This window comes from Penicillium malachiteum (genome assembly GCF_028827825.1).
Source record: "Penicillium malachiteum strain IBT 17515 chromosome Unknown utg000003l:1.0-4950554.0:1.0-4952489.0, whole genome shotgun sequence".
NCBI classification, from domain to species: domain Eukaryota; kingdom Fungi; phylum Ascomycota; class Eurotiomycetes; order Eurotiales; family Aspergillaceae; genus Penicillium; species Penicillium malachiteum.
The window spans coordinates 3,742,878-3,762,935 of record NW_026643096.1 but is presented as its reverse complement, the minus strand read 5'-3'; the positions used below and the strand labels follow the sequence as shown (position 1 = coordinate 3,762,935).

General features: G+C 46.7%; 5 protein-coding genes across 5 annotated transcripts; 4 read left to right on the top strand and 1 right to left on the bottom strand.

The window, feature by feature from the left end:
* Positions 1-444: 444 nt before the first annotated feature.
* On the top strand, positions 445-2,966 carry N7483_007727 (uncharacterized protein; the record flags this gene model as incomplete). Its single annotated transcript, XM_057091164.1, has 2 exons — positions 445-1,717; positions 1,771-2,966. The coding sequence occupies 2 exons, from the start codon at positions 445-447 to the stop codon at positions 2,964-2,966; spliced, it is 2,469 nt and encodes an 822-aa protein (XP_056945905.1).
* A 1,613-nt stretch (positions 2,967-4,579) lies between these two features.
* Positions 4,580-6,774, top strand: sC (sulfate adenylyltransferase; the record flags this gene model as incomplete). The annotated part of the gene is made up of 5 exons (XM_057091163.1): positions 4,580-4,748; positions 4,976-5,003; positions 5,057-5,239; positions 5,316-5,461; positions 5,576-6,774. The coding sequence occupies 5 exons, from the start codon at positions 4,580-4,582 to the stop codon at positions 6,772-6,774; spliced, it is 1,725 nt and encodes a 574-aa protein (XP_056945904.1).
* A 506-nt stretch (positions 6,775-7,280) lies between these two features.
* On the top strand, positions 7,281-9,140 carry N7483_007725 (uncharacterized protein; the record flags this gene model as incomplete). The annotated part of the gene is made up of 1 exon (XM_057091162.1): positions 7,281-9,140. The coding sequence occupies one exon, from the start codon at positions 7,281-7,283 to the stop codon at positions 9,138-9,140; it is 1,860 nt and encodes a 619-aa protein (XP_056945903.1).
* Positions 9,141-9,593: 453 nt separating this feature from the next.
* N7483_007724 (YoaK family protein) lies at positions 9,594-10,373 on the bottom strand (the record flags this gene model as incomplete). Its single annotated transcript, XM_057091161.1, has 1 exon — positions 9,594-10,373. One exon carries the CDS (start codon positions 10,371-10,373, stop codon positions 9,594-9,596), a length of 780 nt encoding a protein of 259 aa, XP_056945902.1.
* Positions 10,374-11,885: 1,512 nt separating this feature from the next.
* Positions 11,886-15,420, top strand: N7483_007723 (putative ubiquitin conjugating enzyme; the record flags this gene model as incomplete). The annotated part of the gene is made up of 2 exons (XM_057091160.1): positions 11,886-12,048; positions 12,122-15,420. 2 exons carry the CDS (start codon positions 11,886-11,888, stop codon positions 15,418-15,420), a joined length of 3,462 nt encoding a protein of 1,153 aa, XP_056945901.1.
* Positions 15,421-20,058: the final 4,638 nt, after the last annotated feature.

Sequence of the window (20,058 nt, the reverse complement as noted above, 5' to 3'; positions counted from 1 at the left end):
TTCATTTTTTTTCTTCTATTATCATTCTATTTCCTCGATACAAGTTCATTGCTCGGTCAATCGAACTTGACATTATTCTTTTTTTTTTTGACTCAAGTGCTTCGATACCAGTGGTAGATTCAGGTCAGCTGAGAACTCATCCTAATTACGCATCCGAGTTGTGGCTTATTCTAACCAATTGACCTTAGTAAAGACAGCCCTAGTTTTACTACTTTTATCCTATCCGCCATACGGACGCCACACATCAAAGTACTCTGGATCGGCTCGACCAAGAACTTGAACCGATGATTCCACCAAGCCAACCTATTTCTAGGCCAAGTCCTGGATTATCTTCAGAGCCTGAGAGAAAGGGTTCTGTGAAGAGAGCCCGTCAATTACTGCAAGCTGGAGTTCGACCAACAGGAATAACGGTCTCACGACCTTCACCATCTCCACCTGTTAGAGATGCTGCGTATCAGACACCATGGCCACTACCTGCCTCAGGTCTCCAGCCTCGACCACTCAATCCCCATAATCCGCGATTTATGGATTCTCGTGGCCCCCCGCCGCTTAGGCCCCCCACGTCCAAGTGATGTTCCATCGCAGATCCCTTCGCCATCGATCTACTCAGTACGAAGTGGCGAAAACTCGGATCCTAACTTGCCATTGAACTCTTCAAACCCATATCCGTACCCTACAAGACCAGTACGATCGTTCTCTCATCCCAACCAGCGCCATCATCAACCCCGACCAACAGCCAATAATGAAACGCTCAGTTCAACCAGTACTGTGGACATGAGTTCGCATTCACCAGTCGGAACCGATGAATTGTTTCGTCTCTCAACCCACTCGACTTCATCGTCCATTCCATATGCGTCGAATATAGTTCCACTGCCGGAACGGGCCATGCCCCAGTCCCCACGTCAAGCGTCGGGGTTGAATATCCCTCCTAACACGCGCCGGAGTCGAGTTCAATCATCAGTATCACCAATTCCGGAGGAAATCCCCGATCCCCGCCAAGGGTTTAGATCTTACGCTTCAAGCCGCGTCATTCCATCTAGCTGGGGATCTGGCCCCGCGGAATCGGAGATCCTAGGTGCTTATTTAGATGAGGGATCTAGCGATGAAGGCGACGAGAGACATAACCACGAGCATGAATTGACAAATCCCGTGCGCAGTGCTAGCGTTGGTAAGAGACAAAGGCCTACAATGCGCACAATCATGAAATCCAACCCTAGCTCGGAAGTTTCCATCCCAGATATTCCAAATGCTGCCCTTTCATATACCAGTGGAGATTCAACTCATGATACGATGGAACCGACAAAGATGACAGTGGCGGAAGAAATGAATCGTATCCCAACTAACGGTCATATAACAATGCGAACCCCTAGCCCTGTGCGTCGCGGTTCGATCTCCTCGCTTTCAGGGGAATCATGTGTGGATCCCGAGAAACCGCGCTTTGCCAAACAGGAGGAGCAGAGAACGTTTCGTGGGGCCTTAGAAAAGGAACTTGAGACTTTGCCTCAGGCTGCTCCAACAATGAGTGATAAGAGACCCAATGGACGCAAACCTCCCCGTCTTAATTTGGATGCTGTACGGGGTGCTGAGGCACGTGGAAGCCTCTCAAGCTTGACTGATTTGATCCGACGAGCAACCAAGCTCGCCTCAAACTTGGACCGGGGAAGGACGGCAAGTCGGGCTGATCTTGCTGGTGAAGGTTTCTGTTTTAATGATTCTGGTGAGTGACTTGGCATCGAATGTTGAAGAATCAGAGGGCTAACCGGGTTTTAGGATATCGAGGCCGAACCTCAGGGTCTCTTTCTGATATACTCGCATCATTTCCTAATCCCAGCGTAATCACGCCGGATACACGCAGCTCGTGGCCCGTGTTCTTCGGCGGCGGTGGACGTTCCAACCTCCGCAATGTTGAACCATTACCATCGCACGATGATGTACCCGAAGATCTTCCCTCTCAGCGGCGATGTTGTGGTATGCCCCGAAAATGGTTCATTCTGGTCTGCATTCTGATCTTCATCGTCGTTGTTCTTGCCGTTCTTCTTCCAGTATTTTTGGTTGCAGTCCCGCGGGAGAGCGCAGCAACTCACTCGTGTTCACACACAACACCGTGCTACCATGGGGGTGTCAGCGTCTCAAGCGGTACGGAGTGCTCATGCGTATGCACAGATGGTTATACCGGCTCGCAGTGCACAGTAGTGGGAGACAGTAGCTGTGTAATAGCGGAAGTCGACAGCGGCGGCGTTCATGAGAACGCGACTATGGGCGGCTCCATTCCCTCGTTGCTGGATCAATCCAAAAGCAAATTCAGCATTGATTTGGACGCGGTGACTATCCTGGCCCTCTTCAATTTACGAAATATCTCTTGTGAATCTGAGGATGCGCTCGTTGCCTTCAGCGAGGTTGACGTTAGTGGTAGCAGTGGTAACAGTCGTCGATCTATCCTTTCACTGGTAGATACCGATGTGAATTCTACCTTCCAGGGCAAGGACAGTGTCGATGATCTCAAGCAGCCAGCTACATCTACTACTACTCTCCTTGACCTTGTTTCTCCCGCGATGGAGGCCCGGTCTCTGGCTAGTACCTCCAACGGTATATACTACGACAATTCAGGTACCTCCGAAGCCGGAGCTTCTTCCACCAAGGATGACTCGAAACTGGCCACAAGTGCTGCAAGCTCCACTACCAGCATCACCGCCACAGCAGAAGCCACAGCGACAGCCACCAATACCGGAGCGTCTTCGACCTCAACTTCATCATCAGCGAATATCCCGTCGGAGGTACTGGAGTTCTCTCGGGTGGCAGTTCTGTATATCCTAGAGAAGACCGGATCGATTGATTCAGCAAAGGAGTCCGAGACGCAGATTCAAACCTACTTGATTGACTCGTATCAGTCAGCGTCACATCCCGCCGTAGAGGTGTTAGGATGGTATTCCCTAGACTTTGAGAATAAGACAATTACGACAGGGTGATTGGGACCCTTTCCAAGGTTTTCATCGACCATTCAGATAGCAGGTACCTACTCCCTGCTAGGTACCTGGTGGGAAAGAGAACTTTTTTTTTTGAACACCTGGGGCAATTTGGACTTTAACTTGAAACTAGAACTTCCATATGTCGGATACTCAGTGCCAGTGCTGATGCTAGCAGAATGTATGATTTAATGCTCTGAATTCATGTATAAATGAATATACCGTGTAGTGTTGAAAATCGACTTAAAGTTGTCACTAGTTCAAGTTCACGGTACGGAGTACTACAATCTGGACTCGGAAGAGCACTTGAGCGAAGAGTGGTATTTCAAGTCCTTCCAAGGTTGTATGCATACAAATACACACATAGGATAAGTATGCGCCAACGGCCTAAGATGAACTTGAACCTTAGAACCTTGGAAGGCTTCAAGTTGAAATTCCAACATTCAACTGTTGAAGCACGTGAGGTTGACCCACCACGTGACTGCCAAGGCAACTCAATCACGACATTTCAAGCGGAGGTGACGTGATAGCCACGTGATGATCACGTGGTGAGCCGCGCCAGCCCTTGACGTCGATCCCGTAAACTTGAATTTCCCTAATTCAGGGGGGAACATTTGAATTCCAAGGTACATTTCAACGGTATCATTCTATGTTATATATGGATCATCTTCACTGCCGGACCCTGGGGAGTCCACGTCACCCCTAGTAAATGCCGCCCCCTGAAAATCAGAGAAGGAAAGGTACTGGAAGATCCCCGCTGTAAACGAGTACGGACTCCGCGGAGGTTCCACATCCCATGTACAAACTAGTCACCTCGTGGGGCTCATCGACGGGAACTTGTCCAAGTTACGAAGTGGTCTCTTGAAAGGTCCAACTTAAGCTACTATCATACATACTTTATGTAGATGGATACTCCATATGTCTAGAAGAGTCTAACAGGGGTTAAGTATTACTATTTCCAACTTGAAACTTAAACATTGAAGCTTCCACATATGAGTTCAATGAATATCCATCATACCTACTCCATACTCCATAGTTCAAGTCTGTACCTACTCTGTATGGAGTACTCCATACATGTTACCTATGACCCTTTGATTTAGATAGAAAACCAACCTTTGAAGGGGACCATATTAAGGAACCATTTCTGAGAACCATGATCCCACAAGAAAATCCTGAAAACGTTCAAATGTTACAAATAAGATAAATTCGAAACATCTCCTTTACTGATCACCTTTTTCTGATGTGCTTCATGGCGCAGCCAAGAATAGTTGGATCCACTGTTGACGACTGTCTAGGCCATGATTATCGGAGCCACGACGCTCGGGAAGCTTGGTACCAAATGTGATCGGACGTTATGGAGAAGTAGAAGTCAGGTTTCCAATTTTTTTTTTCTTCAATTTTATTTTATTTTAATTTGGATTTTTTCTCTCTTTTTTTTTACCTTTTGAATAATGTAATTTCCATATAATGACACATACATAGTTCCACTTCCCCCCTTCCCTTTCTTCCCCTCCATCCCTCTTTTCTCTTCATCTGTATATTACCCAATATCGAACTCTTCCTCCAAAAGTTTCTCTTCTCCTTTTCAATCTTTATTCTAGAATTATATTATAACAATGGCCAACCCTCCTCACGGTGGTGTCCTTAAGGACCTCATTGCTCGTGATGCTCCCCGTCAGATCCAGCTCATTGCGGAGGCAGAGACTCTTCCTGCTGTCGTGCTCACAGAGCGTCAGCTTTGTGATCTGGAATTGATCATGAATGGTGGTTTTTCACCTTTGGAAGGTACGTTTGGAATATTAATCCCCTCCTTCCCAATTGTGTATTACCTGCAAGGATCAAAAAAATCATCCTGAGGTCTGATTCATCTCACTGGTCCCAATGGTGATTGGAAATGAACATGTTTTTTTCTTTTCTCTCACAGCTTTTTTTTCTTTTCTTTTTAAACCGAATCATGGAGGGGAAGACTGCATGAGAGGGGTAATTGCTAATATTAACTTCACCGCCTATAGGATTCATGAACCAAATTGACTACAATGGGTATGTCCATTTTTGAATTCTCCTATATTTCAGCACTGATGTCGTATATATAGTGTCTGTGAGGACTGCCGTCTTGCGGATGGCAATGTCTTTTCCATGCCCATTACCCTCGATGTTAGCAAGCAGGTGATCGATGAGAACAAGCTTCAGCCCGGTGCCCGTATCACCCTACGTGACTTCCGCGACGACCGCAACTTGGCCATTCTGACCATTGACGATATCTACCGCCCCGACAAGTGAGTGACAACCTATTGTGGTGGAGGGCTTTGCCTTGGTGGATCTGGCTGACGTGGATTTCACCCCTGATTTTAGGACTAAGGAAGGCAAGTTGGTCTTCGGTGGTGACCCAGAGCACCCAGCTGTCAAGTACCTCGACGAGACCGCCCAGGAATTTTATATCGGTGGTAAAATTGACGCTGTCAACAAGCTGAACCACTACGACTATGTCGCTCTGCGTTGTACGTTTTCTTCCTGTTTTCTTCCTGTTTTTTTTTTCTCTTTTTTTTTGCTTGCTTCCGCCTGGTTACCTTCGCTGCACCGACAGAGATCGAGAGCTAATAAGAAATCTCCAGACACCCCCGCTGAACTGCGTGTTCACTTTGACAAGCTGGGCTGGTCCCGTGTTGTCGCTTTCCAGACCCGTAACCCTATGCACCGTGCTCACCGTGAGCTGACCGTCCGCGCCGCTCGCTCCCGCCAAGCAAATGTTTTGATTCACCCTGTTGTCGGTTTGACTAAGCCCGGTGATATTGATCATTTCACCCGTGTCCGTGCCTACCAGGCTCTCCTTCCTCGCTACCCCAACGGTATGGCTGTACTTGGTCTGCTTGGTCTGGCCATGCGTATGGGTGGTCCTCGCGAGGCCATCTGGCATGCTATCATCCGGAAGAACCACGGTGCGACCCACTTCATTGTCGGTCGTGACCACGCTGGTCCTGGTTCCAACTCCAAGGGAGAGGACTTCTACGGTCCCTATGATGCACAGCATGCTGTTGAGAAATACAAGGATGAGCTCGGTATTGAGGTCGTTGAGTTCCAAATGGTTACCTACCTGCCTGACAGCGATGAGTACCGCCCTGTCGATCAGGTCCCTCAGGGTGTCAAGACCTTGAACATCTCCGGTACTGAACTGCGCCGCCGTTTGCGTTCCGGTGCTCATATTCCCGAATGGTTCTCCTACCCAGAGGTTGTCAAGATCCTGCGCGAATCCAACCCCCCTCGTGCTAGCCAGGGCTTCACTATCTTCTTGACTGGGTACATGAACTCTGGCAAGGATGCCATTGCTCGTGCATTGCAGGTAACTCTGAACCAGCAGGGTGGTCGCTCTGTCTCCCTTCTGCTAGGTGACACTGTCCGCCATGAGCTGTCCTCCGAGCTTGGTTTCACTGCTGAGGATCGCCACACTAATATCCAGCGCATTGCTTTCGTTGCTTCCGAGCTGACTCGCGCTGGCGCAGCCGTCATCGCCGCTCCTATTGCTCCCTACGAGCGCTCTCGCAAGTATGCTAAGGACACCGTTTCTCAGGCCGGCTCCTTCTTCCTTGTTCACGTGGCCACTCCCCTTGAGCACTGTGAGAAGACTGATAAGCGTGGAATCTACGCTAGTGCCCGCCGTGGAGAAATCAAGGGTTTCACTGGCGTCGATGATCCTTATGAGGCTCCTTCCAATGCTAACCTTACCGTTGATACCTCGAAACAAACTGTCCGCAGTATTGTTCATGAGATCATTCTCATGCTTGAGACCGAGGGTTACTTCGAGCGCCCCCAGTAATTTGTTTGTGTGCTTGAACCCTTTTTTTCACTTTCTTATTCTTTACTTTGGGTCTATGGCCATAGAGATGTGTACTCGCTTTTTAATCGCGATTGGATTCCCCTGATTTAGACTTGACAATCAATACCTTGGCCATCACGTACAATTAATCGCGCATATTTTGTGTTAAAATGGCGACTCTACAATGTTCAGCCGGACGTTCGCAGTATTCAAGTGCTTTTTTCTTGTGGCCTTCATATATTATACGGTATATACCATAACTAGGTTACTAGTAGCCCTCGCCAGTGGAAGATGGGTATGCTCCAAGGAAGTTGCTACATAGTGGGTAACTTGAAATAGTAATACGGTTAACTATAGAGTAATACTTTGCGCTGTGAACATGCACATACCTACCTAGATATAGAGGTACCTAGAGATCTCAGATAGCTATCATGCTGCGAGGACATATGTAGTACTCTGGGTGATTATTATGGGGATATATCAGGTGACCAGCTTCATGTGCAAACATGGCAAACATCGACCCGGTCCTTATCACCACCATGGGCACTGCGGGCAAGTACATAATTGCGCATTTAGAATTATCTTCACCTGGAAGCAAAATGCTACCATCAAGAACCACCATAGCTCGAATACCGAGATCCATTCGGCCAGAGCGCTTACTGAGATCAAATGTTCTGAAGTCCCACCTTCGGCCTTTCACGCACCGCCCACAACTCCTTCTTTCTCCTCCGCCGGGGCGACCTCAACTACCTTTTCTGTCCCCCTTAGCGCCATCCCGACCTCTCCCGCCGTTATCGATTCACCTTCGCCAACACTTTGGCCGCTTAATATCCACAGAGAGTCGGGAGGGCTATAAGCGTCGCCTATCCCGTGGCTTCAGGCTTGGTGTGTCCTTTGGTGCTATCCTGGTATTGTTTTCTATAATTCAACTGGGTGTCTACCAAGAAGATATCGAACATCAGTGGCCTACTCCGTCAGAATGGACCTGGAAAAGCCGCTGGTGCTTGCGCTCTGCCCAAGCTCTTCAAAATCCCGACTACATCGGCAAGTTAATGACTAATTGGCCTATGGTTGCTGGGTACATGGAGGAACTGATCGAGCGACTGGAGGATGTCGAAGGCGAGGGCAAGGGTATAGTCGACCAGGATGATGGTGGCTTTTTGATCGAAGGTATCGGGCGCACTGGTCTTGATATCTCGACTAAGAGTGAGCCCTGGAGACGGGGCTACTTTCAGGCTCTCATGGGAGCTGCTAAAGCCGCTGAGAATCTGGATGGGTGGTTGACGGACCGCAAGCAGAGAATTTCTGCTCCTGCAGAATATGTCGTTGGCCCGTCCAACCCTAGACCTAAACCTATGCCAGGCAAGCAGAAAAGGGTGCCCCAGGAGGAGAATTGTGAGCATGCATCAGCACCTCCCGAGACTTTCTACATGAAGGTCCTTACAACAAAAGGGTTTAGTACCCGGCAAAGGCTTGATGCTGCCCTTGCCTATGCCGACTGGCTGGACTATAAAGGACTAAAGCAAACAGCTAATGATATGTACTTGTGGGCCATGGATATTGCTGCGTCCGGGTACGAAGGCAATCCAAACAACATAATAGATCTCGAGACAGGTGTACTGAAAAACCATGCCTCTGAGTTGCCGTCAGAGAACCTTATTCGCGTTTCGACAGCACTGGCCGTCCACAATGCTCGCACGGGAAACCTCTCAGTTGCACTCTCGATTTTTACTTCTGTCTTGAAAGCACGTCGCAATCTTCCTTACGCAACAGATCCATCTTTTCAATCCTCCTCTCCTTTGCCTTCGCCGATGCAGAACTCTTCCAATGACCCATTTTCTGCCATCTGGAAGACCCTCAAAGTTTTATTTATCCCCGCCGAATACCCCCCTCCACCATCATCAGGCGATAACCCACCACTGCGAACATCTGCTTCAGCCTGTGACGAGGCTGGTCTGATGACCTACATTGGTGAAATAATATATGCCTCTTCCTCCCAAGACCAAGGCTTGGCCTGGACCCGCGATGCGGTCGAGATGGCCGAGTCAGCAATCCTGGGAATTGGCTCTCATGACCAAGCCGCTCGCGTGCAGTGCGCACAATGTCTCAAGGTCGGGCTGGAGAATTGGAAAACAATGGTTTCTTCTCTTGTGCGACAGGCACAGCGCGAAGAGCAAAAGTATATTGAGCAAATGAAAACTGCTTGGTATGGTGGTCAACGACGAGTGAAGGCTCAGAGTGACATTTTGAGGATGTGGAAAGCTGAAGAAAATTTACTTGAAGATCGAATTCAGCGGATATTGCCACTCCTTGATGGAGAGTCAGGACTGGACACACTTTCTTCGAATAGCTCCTTATTTGCGTGATTGTGTGCAGTATCCTTAAGATCCGAGTCCACTGTTGGAAACCTTGTATAATTACACTTTCTACACCCGGTAGCATTGTTATAATATATAATATTGATACCAGTTCACTCAGACATAACTCGATAAATAGTACTCCTTGTATTAGGTGCCATTCAACGCCCACCACCTGGCCGGTTGTGCCGCTGTATCTTTGTAACTTCAATATTAGCGGTTGTATTATGATGCAACCTTGCGCATGCCCAGGTGTGTCTCTGATAGTATTGGGCCCAGGTGCCATTTATACTTGATTTTCAAGTTCTTTTTGGAAATCTCAGGTGCCAATATATAGTTCTATGTCTTTCAAGGTTTCGTTCCACTATGTACTAGAAAAATTCCATACCTCAATCTCATGCCTTTCAACTATCCGCATAGAGATACCATATTCATGATCCAGTTATAGCATCCTGTAAGTTTTCACACTTTCAAATTCTCCATAGAGCTGGAAGGAGAGGTAGATCGGTCAATGGGCCGATTAAACAGGAACGCGGTGCTAACTAAGACTTTTCCAACCGCACACAACAAGATAGGGAATTTGGAACTGAGCTCTCGCTGTGCAAATGCACCAACAAAACACCCAGCGGTCAACATGACCAAAAACATCACTCTGCGGTTTCGCAGTCTGTTCTTCAGTTTAACCAAATCTGGATCTACAACCACATCCACAAAGGCTGCAGTGGCCATCGCCGTGGTTATCTCAGTAATCTTCAAGGAGCGACTCATAGCAACTTGACCACCAGAGGAGAAAGCCAATAATGCAATGACCCCAAGAGCAGCGGGACCATCGCGTTTTATTGGCCATAGATGTTGAATCGCAAGAGCTCCAAAAACCATTAAGGTCTGGATCAGATTGCTGATCAATAACCAGAGTCGACGCCTCACGCCAAAGAAATTACCCAACTGTCCCATTATCAAGCCACCCATCACAAAGAGACTTAAGCTGACGCCAATATTAGGGAAACTATATGCGTTTCCTGTGAGGCCTGCGACGCCAATGGCAAGGAAGAGGGTATTGCCTGTTTGATTCGATGCAAAGCAGGAATAGTCGGGCCAGGTGGCAGCATCCTGAATTCCTGTCGCAAAAGAAAGAAGTAACAGTTGGCATTCTAGTAGAAGATCTTCACGAACATCTTCGAAGAAGAATTCCCGCATGCGAGATTTTGGTCCACCATCAGCCTCGGCAAGAGAGAGCGGCATGTTGATATAGTTGTTCCTTCCGCGAGAAATCGTCAATGAGCCATTTTTTTGGAATCTTAGGGGAATTTTCTAACTCACTAGAATCCAGAAAAAGAAAACGTGTATCTGGTTCCAATGTTATATTTCCAATTCCGCAATGGGTCAAGTTGCCGATGTTTGCGGGAGTATGGCCAAGCCAACTCCAGAAGGCTCGGAGTATCTAGTAGTATAGCTAGTCGCCATCTCGGGACCCGAATGAATGGACTATATATAGCTGGGCACTCAGAGGAGAAAAATAAAAATGTCATCCAAGTATGTATTTGGATAATTAACCCGTCGCATCAATCGGCTGACATTCCGAGCTGACGTACATGGATGACGAGCAAAGGGGATGTGGAATTCCACGGTGATGATGGGAGGTGCGATCGACAATGAAGGTGGAGAAAAGCCAAGATATGGAAAATGCTGCTCTGGCTCTTCTAAGTAGACCTTTCGACTTCCGCTGGGCATTGGAAACTCATATGAATGGCATATCGCTGTGTTCAACCATGTGTTCTACCCATACTTGTCAGCGGCTGTTGATTTGGGTTCCACCTTCAAGTTCAGAGCTGTAGAGTTTCAAACTCCAACCGATACATATCACGGAAGTCATAAGGAGCTGCAATAGTATTGGCTCCCATGGAACAGTATCATGGAGATTCGGTTCACCGGCTGCGATCCGTGGATATTCACATACACCACCTTGGACACACTGCACCAGCAGGGTACGGCTTCATGTCGATGAAGCTTGAAGGGATAATGAAATAAATTCTCCATGAGTGATCGCAAATACCCAGGTATAAGCTAAAATGATTGTCAGATTCTCTATTGACGTTTGAGATATCCTTGTCAGGGAAATAAAATGACTCCAAGAGAATCTCCAACCTTCGAGGTTTTTTTTATAGCTCAGCAACCTGTATCCGTGAAATCCATGGGATTTCAACCAACTTGAAACCTTGAAGGTGGAATACACACATATGGCATCATCCTGAACGCGAATGGAATATGCCCAGGTGTACTATTGAGATCTGAACTTGGAGTCAGTTGAATTCCCAATAGGGCTAAGGTAAACTGTTGGAATACAATCTTCATTCTGCACACCTTTCCAAGGGTCTGACCTCTCCAAATTTCCAGATGGGAAAAAGACCGTGAGGGTTGAGACTTTGAAAGCTGGAAAACTTCCAAGGTTGAATGTTTGCCAGGTGGATGGTCTCACGAGTCGCGTAAGTAATTCTGCCTGACAAATTTTCTGGTGTGAAGCAATCATCCTCATTGTTTACTTTCCCCCCTCTTCCCCTCTCTCTTTACTTCAGGCTCTTCCATGAGAACTTCTCTTGTTTATTTTCACGACGCGTCTTTTCTAATCTCTTACTTATCCTTTCTCGATTTTCTTTTGTTTACTTTCGCCCTTCTCAGCTCTCTCCATCTTCCATCCTTCTATCCCCTGTCTTCTATTTTCACGTCTTTCACGCCTCATTCTCGGACTTTACCAAAATGCCCACCAAAAGGTTCCGCAGTGATCTACAAGAGGCTGCCGTCTTAGATCAACACCCACACCTGAGTCAAATCAAACCAGGGGACTATGAGGGATCCATCTCTTTCAACTTCCATCAGCCAGAATCAGAGACTGAAATTGAGTTTCAAGTCGTGGTCTCTGGTGAGTCAACTTTCTTATCATCGTTTCATTTGTTCCTTCTGGTCTCTTGGATTTTCTAACTGTGACCTACTAGATGCCTCTGATTATCCCACTGACCATAGCTTCGTGGTATTCGCCGTGTCTGATCATGTCAGTCCTTCAGTAACAAAAGCACTGGAGAGAGCTCAGGACACGGGTATGCTCGCTGGAATTTCTATCAATGAGGTCTTGATTGCCGTGGATCACATGGTGTGCAATGCCATCCACGGTCCTCAATCTCTGGCACATGAGACTTCCTGGGGAGACGAAAACATAGATGATACTGATGGAAGTTTGGACGGTTATGAGAATTTTTCCGAAGCAGATTCCGATGATGAGGATGTTCATGCACCCTGGAACCAGTCTAAAAGAATCCGTCAACAGGTTCGAAATGATCTTCGTGCTATCAAGGCAGCGGGGTTCAAGTTTGGATGCCTTGGAAAAGCAGAGGGGTCATTTATCCTCGCCGTTTCTAGTCGAATTTCGAAGCTAGGCATACCAGAGGAGGCCATACAAGCATGGAATCTGCAGTCTTCAGACTACCTAGTACTATTGATTCGATACTCAACTACGTACCAGAATCTGCTAGACATTCTCGACAGAACTAAACGCGCGACCAACCTTGTGGAAATGCGTGTCTGCCTTTGCGACTCCTACAAGCCACCCCTGCAGGCAGCCATAGCTGCATTTAAAACGCCCCTGCCTCCATTGAGAGTGAATGATAATTTTGTGAGAGTACTGGACACAGAGTTGATCAGACTCAGAGAGCTTTCTATCGGGTTGCAACTCAATAAACTTCTTAACGAGCGATTTTTCGGAATCATGACACTCCGGAAAGAGTTTGGGTTCTCGTGGACAGGTGCTGAACTTTTCTTTCATTCCAGCCAAGTTCGTGCTATGACTGCTGAAGAAGCAAGTGACTCAAAGTTTTGTGCACCAGAAAACTGGGTCTCAACACCGCCAAATGTTCTTGTGCTTGACCATTTCGTTGAAATGAAGTCAGACCTTGCCAAGGCTTCGTTTCCGCTTGTTGCCTGGCAATTCCTCTTACGCCACTTCGTCAAGTGCACAGAATTTTGTCTTGTATGCCATTGCAAAACTTTCGACAAACATGAGGCTTTGAAACCTTACGTCTGTTCCAGCAAACTGTGCCTGTATCAATATGTCACTTTTGGAATGGGCATCTGCCTGGAACATGAGATCAGATCGCAGCCGTTTGTTGTTGACCTGCTGGTTTCATTGGCATACGCTAGGGCAAAGGCAGGGCGCCTCGAAGACTTTCCAAATGGATTGGGAATCCGGGTCCCTGGTGTGGACTTTCCTTGCAGTAAGACGAATTCCAACCAGGGAATTGGGATAGGTCGGCCATGGAAGCCATTAAACCCCCACAGTGGAGTTTTAAACCGAGATAACATGAATCTCTTCTGTGAACCGTTACCTGGAGTCTCAACCGGCGATTGGCTCGTGATCATTGTCCCTGGGTACGCACCAGAGCATTACCAAGTTCGTCGTATTGATGAAACAGAAAAATATCTTGCACTTTCACATCGCCTCGTCTCCGGAGAGAGCTACTCCTGGTCTAGTACTACATCTAATATGACAGATGTGAATTTTGTGCTCTACGACCAGGATTTTGATGAGCTAACAGCTCCACGAAAACAAATAATCATGCAAATGATCCTTGACACCCTTCCCCCGGTTCAATTAATGAAGGAGTTCTTGGGATCGACTGGGTCTCAAACAGTTCTCTCAACCTGGCGAAATAGAATCACACCAGCTGCGCTTGACATTTTACGATGGATTGTTGCCTCGAATAGATCGTGTATTTTGCAAGACAACGAGGACCCGCGCTTCCTGGTGACCCAAATGCAGGGCTATGTTCAATTTCGATTTGTGCAGGGGGCGCCAGACAAGGAGCAGCACTTTGCCGAAGCTGTCAAGTCTGTGTCAATGCCAGTGAATCCAAGTCATCCCACATTGTTTGCATGGCACGGTAGTCCTGCGTTCAACTGGCACAGTATCCTAAGAGAGGGTCTTCATTTCAAGGAAATTTCCAATGGCAGAGCTTGCGGGGATGGCGTCTACATGTCAAATTGTTTCAATACTTCAGTGGGTTACAGCGGAGGAAAATTTCCTGAAGCTCGGATTGCTGGCTGGGTTTGGCCAAACAGTGAGCTAGACCTACGATTTGTGGTATCCTTGAACGAGATTGTGAACAAACCGGACGAATTTGTCAGTAGCAACCCTCATTTTGTTGTCCAACAGTTGGAGTGGATTCAACCCCGATATCTCTTTGTGGGCACTCCAAAAACAATTTGCTTCCAGCCATCTGGCTTAGGCGATCCCGGAAACTTGCCTGTTTATGACCAAGATCCCAAATATCTGGCCTATGGCCCTACGGGACAACCTGTCAAAATACCCCTTTCAGCGGTCAGTATGCAGCAACGACGGATGATTGGAATGATTCCTCCAGAATATTCACCAAAAAGACAAAGATTAAATCAGGAGAACCGGAGTCAGATATTTCAGCTGGCAGATTCTACAGCCTTGCCCCAACAAGATGAAAGCTGTGCGAGCGTTTCAACAGAGATAGAAGATCTCAATCTACTTCTGTCTGATTCAGAAGAAGAGATTTCAGCAGACTGTCCTAGTCTGAGCCTAATTCGGAAGAAATCTGGACTTTTCACACGACCTTTGCCTGCTAATAGCACTAAACCCACTGCATCTCCCAAGTCTGGAGCCGCTTTTGTTCCGGGTACCCTAACAGAAAGCTCGTTGCCGCTGCTTCCCCCACCCGATTACGCAACAACGTCTGCAACCAAGCTTCTTCAACAGCATCTGCAAATAACTCTCAGGTTACAGCAAAAAGAACCACTTGCAGAACTAGGTTGGTATGTGGATCCGAACATGATTACGACTGTCTATCAGTGGATCGTGGAATTTCACTCTTTTGACTTCGACTTGCCGCTGGCAAAGGATCTGAAAGCAGCCAATCTCAATAGCGTTGTTATGGAAATTCGTTTCCCACCCCAATTCCCTATGGACCCGCCTTTTGTGCGAGTCATTCGCCCACGATTCATGGAGTTCACAGCCGGTGGAGGTGGGCACATCACCGCTGGAGGCGCCATGTGCATGGAATTATTGACAAGTTCGGGATGGTCTCCCGTGGCATCCATTGAGAGCGTTCTACTGCAGGTACGCATGGCGATCAGCTCGACAGAACCACGCCCAGCGCGCCTTGCCAAACTTCCGCAGAGTGACTATTCCGTTGGGGAGGCAGTTAGAGCCTTTCAGAGAGCTTGTCTTAACCACGGATGGAAAATTCCAAATGGCATGGAGCTCATTTCGTGGTGATTCTTATCTTCAGTTTCATACCGTTGTGTACTTCACCAACTGGGTAATCTATTTCGATGAGACTTACCACTAGCTTGTTAGCACTTCAGCAGTCACAGATGAATTAATCACTTTCAAGAAAATTTTTATTTCCGAGTCATAATAATTCTGTAGTAATTAGGACTTGGGATTAGTAACCTGGACACCGACCCCGACGGTCACAACTCACGACTCATGGACTCACGATATATCCACTAGGTGATAGGATGAGATTGACTACATACATTGAATACCTCCAGGGCTCTGAAATGTCGGTTGATTGGCCTCAGTACAACTTGAAGAGGTTGGGACTCAGGTGCTACCTAGTAATGCTGAATGCGATTAAAAAATTCAAATGTTAAACTTTTTGTAGAGGCAACACGTGAGAATCAAGAATCAAGATGATCACCTGCCTAGGTAGGCGCTTAGGTGAAGCTTCTCGGGAGCTCCCGACTGAGTCCCAATCATTATGCAAATTTGCCGCCGCTCAGATCAGAGCCCGCGTCCAAATTTCTGGTCCGGAGTAATCCGCGAAAAAAAGCTTAATGGATGCACTCCGTACTAGGTAATATTTCTAAGCTCTAAAATTTGGGGCTTTCACACTTTTCCATCTTTTCGGAAATGATCTCAAGTAAGTGCTACCTAGCCACCCATATGGATACCTATCTAGTGAAGAGGGGAACGCTCTAGGCAGTACACAAGGTGCACGGGTCGATCCAGCTACAATAGACGACCCACAACCCAGAATACTAGTGCATCAGGATTCAGGGCCGAGGTCACCCGTATGAGTACAACCAGATATGTGTAGGAGTGTGTATTCTCAACTAGTAGGGACAAAGAATCGTGCACGTACAAAAACAAGAAAACAGGACTCACATGAAGTAACCTTGGAAGTACCTAGGTATCTAGGGTAGTATCCATGGATAGATCCATGGATGGTCATTACCTACACTTAAGTACCTCCAGGCTAGTACGTGGGTGCCAGTTGCTAACAGTGAAACCTTCTAGCTAAGGTTGGAAGTCGACAGGCCCGGTATGTATTACTGGTAAATTCTACCTAAAAAACTATACAGGGCTCCGAGGTAGTGGATTAAAGCTTTTCAGAGCGTTATGACCACTAGAGACGTATCACAGTGCTTAGGTGGTCTTATTTAAATGAGTAAAGTAATAAGCGAAACTTCAAATGTTCAAGTTCATGGACCATAAAATTCCCAAAGTCTAAGAGATCTAAAAGGAAAGAGAATTGAATGTTGCCTCAAGATAACAATCAGGCTGGGAGCTCCCCGTGGCCCTTCAGTGTGCCCCCTCCAGCTCATTATACACAGTATTTGGGCTTCCCAACTCTGCTGAATACAAGGGGCATGGCAGAGTTTTCGCGTTCAAGGTTGCTGACTCGGACACTTGCTGTAGGCGCCTCCCCCTTTTTCGGTTCAAAGCAGCACAATAAATTACAAGCCCCGTCGTTATTGCAAGAGGCACGCCTAAGCCCGCGCCGAGACCAGCACTTATCGCAATGAGCCCAATATGATCCTTTGCGTAGAGATTGGACGGGGTTGTCGTTTCTGTGACATTTGAACAGATGATCGATGCTGAGCTTTCAGGTTGATCCGAAGTTGAATTCGAGGAAGTTGTATTCGATGCTACTTCATAATCTGTGAACCCAACCTTGGCCGCTGTCACGTTGGCACTTGTATATCCGTTGTATGTGCCCACTCCATACCCATTGCAGACGATTCCCGCAGAGGTGAAGTCATGATTGCATGTCAATAGGTCGGTTGAGGTATTGCATTGAAACAGATTTGCCCATACAGTATCGATCTCTATTCGTTATCATATTATTCATTCCACGGCTTTCCCCGCTAGTTCAGCACGAATTACTATCTACTTACCTGTATAGCATGCCCTAGGGCACTCTGCAATAGGCCAAGTCTTATCTGCACAGGCACCCCGATACAGGATACCAAAATTTGCGGTGAAACAGAGTCCATTTGAAAGACATGACTCGCCTTTCAGACAACATGATAATGCACTGGGACACTGTACATAGCTGTCGTCACTGTCTCCATTTGGCCAGTAACATGTGCCACAAGTTGTTGGCAATATAACAATTATAGTTATCTCTAGTACCAGAGACCAAAAGGAGAGATGTTTAGAGCTTGAAGGGAAGGAATACATCGAGTTGATGGGCTCAAAGGCAGTGGAAATGGAAGAAAGTGCACAAAATCTGGGGACACCAGGGAAAACTTAAGGATCAGAATGGAGGAAAGGCCTACGAGCCTGCCCACCTATGGGCGGCTCACATGTTTCAAGTGGAGCTCGTTTGATTAAAAAGCTGGGTTAGCCTTTGGTTATTTTTGAACCGACCTTGGCCTTATTGGCAGCTGTTCCCTCCTACTGCATGCAAGGTGTATGGGGCTAAAAGACGCTAATTTCTCCTAAGCGCCCGTTATCATCCATCCCAACAATTTTTAATCAACTAAATTTGCTTCAAATGATCTACGCAGAATTCAGCATCGAACTTACTACTAGTACTATTAGTAAAATAAATCCTTGCTGCATATACTCTGAGCTACCACATGCGCTTAGCTACTAGGTAGACTGAGAGTTCTGGGGCTGGCAGCCCAAGGCCCCGCATCACCCACTACTAGCTGAATACTTACTACGGAGTACACATGTACACATTTCCACTTTTACTAGGCACATAGCTACTCAAGTACAGGCTAGTTGGTAATCACTAGGTGTGCACCTATCAGTGAGTAAAATGTCTACATAGATTTAAGTTGATTATGTAGCAACCTCAAGTGCTGGGTACTACTACCAGACCCACAGGTTCAATTCATGGAGTGGGCGTCTGCTAGTGGTGATTAGTATCAAATTCAAGGTTACTACCTAGTAGTACTATACATATTTGAGGGACTTCGGAGGTTCTAAGGCGAGATTAAAAATTTCTCAGATCTGTCACCGGGACGTCAAGGGTACGGTCAACTGCCCAGGTGGTACTATCTACCTAGGTAGTAGTATTCAAATGTCACTACTACATATGTACATTGATAGAAGTAGTACTACCTAATGATGTTAACTAATGCGTAGCTGTAAGAGTCCACTAGTAGGAAATTTGGAATATTCCAAAGTTGAACTTTAACCTCTCTTTTGAGCACCTAAGATGTCAACCTGGAAGTGCTGGTGAGCATGAGTCTAGTAGCCCAGGTGGAGGGGAGGGGCAACCTTGTACATGTAGTCAACTGATGTTTATCATGGATGTGATGATAACTTCAAGTTCCAATGTTCCCGAGACTAAGTCTTCGTGCATCTCTTATTTTCCAATGTCTGGACAACTGTGACATTTGCCAGTGCATCCCGACTCGGATGCGCAAACATTGAAGAAACTTCAAAATCTTAAAATGTGCCAGTGACATCTGGAAGACTCGGGCTGATATCCATATATATTCAAATGTTCGATCCATTCCCGACTCGAAGGTCCGAGAGTCCACATGTCCGACTCCAGATGTCACGCGTGGGCCGTCCACGGACGTAGGTATATACCTAGGTAGTACTAGTTCCGAATGATAAATATTACTACCTACTACCTCCAGGGCTTCCGGCCTATGTAGTACTACTAGGTACCTAGTAATACTACTACTGGTGATACTACATAGAGATCTCAAGTGCTATCCATACCTACTATGCAGACTCGGAATCTTCGGAGCACTTGAGTGTAATTGATTAGTATACGAGCAACAATAATGACTCGTAGTATATCGAATGGACTAGCCCGGGCCTAAAGATTCTGGCAATTTTACATAAGTTAGAGTACCAATTTGAACATTCAAGTGGGGATATCATGATTAAACATTTTGAATTGATCATGATAGAATGGATGCACATCCATGTGCCAGTGCCACCTGGGCACTGGCAGCACTTGAGTGGTTGGCCAACTTGAATATATACCCAAGTTACTTCAAATTTTATTCCAAGTCCTCTCCCAATGTCTCCGAGTCTTCACAATCATGCACATGTGGAGACGCCCCGTCAACGAGGGCTCTGAGCTACCGTGTGTCTATGGACTAAAAGATCCCAAAACTTGAAGATAACTAAGTTACAGACATAAATTGAGACTGTAAAAATTGCGCATATGCATCGTCAAAATGAATTGGTCGAATTTCAATACTTCAATGTCTAAATAATCAACCTTGGAAGAGGGTGTGCAGCGTGTGCCTAACAGAATTATGGGGCTGACAGTACAGCTCACGTGCTTCAACTCCTAACCGGAAGAAACTAAGACCAGAACTTGAGCAAATTGAGCAACTTGAAGATTTGAACTTGGAATCGCCCTACGAGGTCACCGGTGAAATACTACGATTTATCTTTTGTTACATATGTTGATTTGGTGAACGAAGAGATAATGCATTTCCCAATCTTCTATGGCCCCCCCCCCCCCACAAAAGGACCCATTCCCATGATAACACTGATAGGAGCATAAATACTATTTGGGTAGGTAAACCGATGACGACAAACCTTAATCAAAGACAAAGAAAATCGTCAAGATAGAGTTCGGCAAATCTATAACATCAGTTCATACCTATAGTATAGAAGACAAGAAACGAGATTCACGCGTGAAGT